The 6,000-nt window shown below is 38.4% G+C and overlaps 1 protein-coding gene across 1 annotated transcript in view; it reads right to left on the minus strand.

Annotated features, from left to right (window-relative positions):
- MYBPC3 (myosin binding protein C3) overlaps window positions 1-6,000 on the minus strand; it is a 62,397-nt gene extending 56,397 nt beyond the window's left edge. Inside the window, exons 1-2 of the mRNA XM_071427516.1 lie at window positions 5,891-6,000; window positions 5,702-5,761 (exon numbers count right to left, since the gene is read on the minus strand). Coding sequence (XP_071283617.1) covers window positions 5,702-5,726 — 25 coding nt within the window. The 5' untranslated portion in view covers window positions 5,727-5,761; window positions 5,891-6,000. The remainder of the gene's footprint in view (window positions 1-5,701; window positions 5,762-5,890) is intronic.

The following is a 6,000-nucleotide window of genomic DNA, read 5'->3' on the forward strand; positions in this document are numbered from 1 at the left end:
CCACCACCCAAAGCTTCTGGTCTGTCCTGAGAACCACACTTCTGCCTGCTTTTATCAGAAACACATTCCCCATCCCACAATCTCTCTCTCTCACTACAATGTTTGGCTTCTACCCAGACACACCCCTCTGAGTTCTATATATTCATCCCATACTCTAAACACTCTTGTACATGACCACCACCATGAGGCTGTGGAAAACCCAGCGACTGTGACACGTCTTGTGTGATGTTGTGGAATGTGTCTGTCAGCCACTGACAGATCTCAGCCGCTGTCCTGTGTTTATCCAGGCTCCAGGTGCCCATGAGTTAGGAGCCATAGGCCTGGGGCACCTGATGTCCTCTGCTGCTCACTGTGTTAACTCTCTGATTCCTGGTACATTCTAACCCAGTCACACAGGGGGAGAGAAAAGTGACATTAGCACTAACACGCCATGGCACTTCTGGAGAGATCAGAGAGCCACGTGAGTTACCAGGGCTGATGAAGACAGAAAGAGTTGAAGGTGCTCTGTATATTTATTGGGGATGGAGTTGGTGTTGCTGTGGGGATTTAATGAAGGGAGAGAAGAGGGACGTGAAGCTAATAAAAGAAAATGAGCCTAGGGCCACTTTGCACTAAGCCATTTTTCAACACTTCACCTCTCATAACCCAGGCCTTCCTACTCACTTCTAGCTTCCATAATGCAAACACACTCACATAATTTCTGAGTGACATAAACCAGCAGATTTTACCCCAGGCAGAAGAGGAAACAGCTGTATGTGGTCTGCAGTTATCTTGCAGAAACTTTTTGGTGGTTAGGGCTGAAGCTACCAGAATTTGTATCCTCTAAAACTCTTGAAACACCTGAAAATGTAACATTAGCCATACACTGTAAATGTTACACAAGTTTCAGCTTAACTGGTCAGTAATAAAAACCTCTGTTTGAGATCTGTGATCAGATTGCATTTTTAAAATTTACTGGTAGGTCTTTCAATCACGAGGATGAAGAAAAAAAAATACATTTGCTTTGCGCCAAATTAAACTAGAATAAAATAATTTGAGTTCCAAAACTAATTTTCTGTAATAGTCACCTAAATAAAATAACAGAATTAGTATTCTGCCTTCATTCTGCTGCCATTTATTAAATCTTGATAGTAGCACCTTCATGCCTTCTCCTTTACTTTCTGACCTGCTTTGAAGCAATATCCTTCTAACATCCATCATCAAACAAGTTTACTACTATGATTCAAGTCTTTTTCATACTCTCCTGTGCAAACCCCAAGAAATGGCTAAGCTACCACCAGGGTTTCTATCTATTGCACTAATAATTGTTTCCTTTGCTCTCTTGTTGAGCTATCGATCTATTTACTGGGCTTTTATTTTATGAGTGTTTTCAGGCAGAGAATGTTTTTCTGTTGTCTTTGTACAGTATTAAATTGTTAGTAGGTAGCTTCTAAGTACTGTTGTATCTCTAATAAGAATAAAAATTAGTATTAGAACCTAGAAGAGCCATTCTTATTTCGTTATTGTCAGAAAAAATGGGGGTAAGGTGTATAGTAAAATAATGTTCAAATTACCAAAATAATTTCATTTGCCAGCAACATTCCCTAAATAATCTGGCTTAGAGTCACAAGCATCAGGTGAAAACCTATTCCTGAAATACTAGAATTTCAAAGTATGTGTGAACTAACTGAAATGAAAGTGAGCAAGAAATGTGTTTTCTACACAGAGTGGTAGAGGAGAATATGTGTTAGATGACATTTTCAGATTATATTTCTGCCTTTCTGAAATAAAACCTGTTAAAGGTATAAATTCTTGAGGAGAATCTAATGTATCTGGTTGAATGCAGCTGCTAGAAACTACAACAGAAATTTGTGATGAGTGAAATTAGACAAAATAATCACAGGTTTCTCCCACAAAGCTGAGTTATCTTATTGCACATTCTCTGTATTTGGTGTTAAAATATGTATTGGTCAATATATTTAAATAATATTACAAAAGCAGTGTTAGCTTTTGGAATTCTTTAATTTGTTAAGACGTCATGTTGAAAATTGATCTTTGCTTGCACTTGGCATCTAGTTTTGCTTCTATATCATTTGCTCTTCCATTGAGTTAAAAGCCCAACTGAGGATAAGCAGACTTCAGTAATGGAGCTTGTAAATTCCTTTCTGAGGAACTATATAAAGATGCTGCACGTTCCTCAGCCAGGACCTAAGTGGCTTCTTGCAATTACAAGCTTAATCATTCCATGATCCAGAAGCTATTGAAAGACTCAATCTTATCATTCCTTGCCTACTTCAGCAGCTGAGATTGCAAATTCCTGCAGCATGAGCCACAGGCGAGGAATAGTTTCACTAATCAGTCACCTCTCTCTCTATGCATCCATCACACTTGCTGTAAAAGGGGGATAATAATGTTCAGCTTGGTTTGAATCTTGACTTGCACAAGAGGAAACTGTCTGTATGAATTTAGGGTTCTTTCTGCATTCCTGCAGTGCAGAGAAGTTTGTTGCAGTACTTTGTTCTGCTAGGTGCTTGCAAATGTGAAAGAATGATCTCATATTCAAACTAAAATTATGTGGTTTACTCTTAATTATGCAACTACTACTACTACTACTATTATTATTATTATTATGGAAGCCTCTGTGTACTTACAAGTTATTTGTAAATTCTTGATGAAATTTCCTAATCAGAACTGCAAAATCTAGACTCCCCAATCTACAAAATATGTGAGTAAAAGCTGACTGATTTTCAGAGAAGGTGAGTAATATAGACTTCTCCTTTCCCAGCTATAATAAAGCACACACTTCCCATTAAGTTCCATTTATCTACTAAATTTGGTGTTTAAAAAGTCAACTATTTCCTCCTAATGTCATAAAATATTTTTAGGGAAATGGTTGGGTTTTTTTAACATTTCTGAATTTTCAGAACAAAAAAATGATAACAATTTTCCAAATAGTGAGCTTTTGAACAAAGATACACTATGAAATGTTTAAATCAAAGGGAGAAGAACATAAAATTCCTGCCACAGAATCCTGCAAAAAGTGTGCTTTTCAAAGTTTGATGGTTTACTCTAACACTAAAATCTTACAGGCCTTAAAAATTCTGTTTCTCTTGTGGATGGTGTAGATTTTCTAGAATGCTAAGGCAGTTCTTTTGGCATTCTTGAAATAAGTAGGGAAGTGCTTTGTCCTGAAGTATTTTAGTTGGACAGTTGAAAATGAAAGAATGTCTGTTGGAAAATCTACTTCACCACACCATTTTAATTTGATGGTTTATTAAATTATTTTTGGTTTTTGGTGGGATTTTTGGGGGGGGTTTGGTGGGTGGGGTTTTTTGTTTATTTGGTTTTTTTGGGTGTTTTTTCATTGTTGTTTGTTTCTTTTTACATGTAAAAAGCCCTGTTAAAACAGCAGATATAAGGAGAATATCTCTGATCATTCTTTGACATGAAGAATTTTCTTTTGCCTATACACCAGATGCACAAATTTCAGTAGTACAGACTAGGGACTTCTTTGGGCTCTTCAGTAATCTTGCTATATGGTGTGTGAAAGGCAGGAATTGTGATTTATCCAAGTATGAATTGCCCAATGGTTATTTGGCCCTCCTGAGATGGTGCTCAGCATTATCCCATCTTGAAATGGCTTGAACTGTATAAACAACATGAAATAGAAAACCAAAGGGATTAGTGTCTCCTGGGAGACTGAGAAGATCCTCTCTAAAAGTTGTGAGGCATGTGACTGGTTCTGTCTCGGTCAGAGTGTGTAACAAGAGCTTTTCCTCCCCCTGCTGTGATAATCCCAGTGTTTGGTCTGGTTTGTTCATAAGAACTGTGTAGGACTAGTGATGTTAGACACCTGTTAGATTTCTCTGGAGAAATAAGTTGGGATAGAATTTCTCTTCACCATTAGCCAGCAAAAGTGGGCATCTTCACAAACAGAGACATTGCCTCTCCCCCACGGAGAATGGAAATGTTAATTTAAAGGCAGTTAAACAATTAGAAATCAGAAGTCATAATGCCAAGGTGTCACTGTCAAATTTTGCCTACTCTGTTGTATTTCTTTTTGTCTGCATTCACAATTAAACATTTAAATAAAACTTAAAAATGATGTGACTTTAAAACCAGAATATGAGTATAATTTTCTCATTTTTGAGGTGATGACCGAAACTTTGCAGCTTATATTTTCAAGCTTTTGTCTATAATTACAGGATCTAATATATATTTCTTTTTTATATACAAATCTACTTTCATTAGAAAAGGCACCCTTATGAATATGAAATGATGTTATATTTGTAATACAATGTAAGGATTGCTGACACCACTGTTGCTTTAGGGTTATCACACAGAGGGAACACAAAGAATCTTGTTGGAGTTAACCATGCTTTGATGCTTGGCAGTTGTAAAGGGGGAGTCTCTGGGTGTGTAATTGGTCTGCCTCTGGTAGTGGCTGATTTCAAGTATTTTGGTCAAATGAAGGTTCTTAGCAAGTTCTCCTTTTGTTATTGTGACAATAGGAGATTGTGTCAGTGGCCAAACTTAGAGGAGACCAATGCCTGCTCAGGCCTTTGCAAAGCACAAAGGTCATTATTAATAAGTCTCCACAGCTGGCACTGGCTGATTCTGGAAACTGTGCATTACTAAAAACACGTGCACCTTGTACTGTACATTCAGGTAGTGGTGATTCTGGATGTTCACTGGCATCAATGAAGTGACAGCTCTAAAGTGGAGAATCCCAGATTTAGTACAAGTTTCTCCAGGCCTGACTATTGAGCATGTTCACACTTCTCAAACAATCATAAATTTAGCTTTTGTCAGCTTTTTTTTCCAAACTTGTGGATGCAAAGTGCTCCTGAGGCATCTTCCACTGCAGGTGTCCTGAAGTTAGCTGCCTCTTCCTTTTCTTCCCAGGCTCTCTTCCTCCTACAAACACCAAATTCATTGCGCCTTGCACCCCATTCTAGGCCTCCTCTATGTGGACAGCATCTGAGTGATTCCTTATTTGAAGATTTTTAATTAAAACATTAATAAATTTGAAATAGTTTCCTGGCATTTTTCTCTGTGGCTCTGTGACCTTGGCTTCCTGAAAAGGGCTAGTTATCTTCTGGCTCAAGGGGAAAGGATGAAAGAGGGCAAGGGAAAAGAAATTGCCATGTATTCTTCACAGTACAATGTTGCCTTTTTTCCTAGAATTCTATTGTCAGTGGATAAAAGAAACAGAAAGACTAAACTCTGACCAGGTTCTGTTTGCTTTCATTTTCACAGAGATTTCATTCACAATAAATACCATCAAATTTTGCCAATAATACTTCTACAAATTGTCAAGGAGAAAAAAAGCCCAAACCCAAAATAAAAGCAGGAGAGATTTATACTATTTAGCTGTCCAAGAGAGAGACTACAAGCCTTTATTTATTTTTTTTTCAGAGTCCTAAAGGTGACTAGGAAAGGAAGTGAGAAATTAAGTGCAAGTGAGAATTAAATGTGTTTCACCTCTATTTTTTCCTCATCCAAAGTCTCTTGAGAAAATTCTGTGGCTGAGGGCTATGAAAGCAGTTAGTGATTTCTCTTCAAGATCACTCAATATCTCTTACATTTATAACTTAATAATTTTTTTTCCCTGTCTATTTATTTTTTGCCTTTGAGGCATCTCATTTCTCTAGCATACATAATCTACTCACATTTTCCTGTCAAGCTGTTCCTAGTTTTGTCTGTCAGTTATGATCCTTACCTGTTTTCTTCACCGGCTCTGGCATCTTCCCTTTGTTTCTGGTGGAGCTCCCAGCTGTATCTAGAAAGCAGGGTGTGAGTCACACAGGAATGGCACTGCAGGGCTTTTGAGACCCCCTAAAGCCCCACGGGGTGGAAGCCCCCATCCTGCTCCTCCCCCTTGGTCCCCCCCTGTTGTCGGCTACGGCACCTTATCAGCAGCAGGGCACTTGACAGGCTACATCAGCTGGGATAAATATAGCCAGGTTCCAGGAGCCAGGGAGCTCAGGCCACCCAAGGCTGGCTACCACTGATCTGTTG

This window comes from Agelaius tricolor, unplaced genomic scaffold (assembly GCF_023055355.1).
Source record: "Agelaius tricolor isolate 1412-34295 unplaced genomic scaffold, bAgeTri1.0.p SCAF_5, whole genome shotgun sequence".
Taxonomy (NCBI): domain Eukaryota; kingdom Metazoa; phylum Chordata; class Aves; order Passeriformes; family Icteridae; genus Agelaius; species Agelaius tricolor.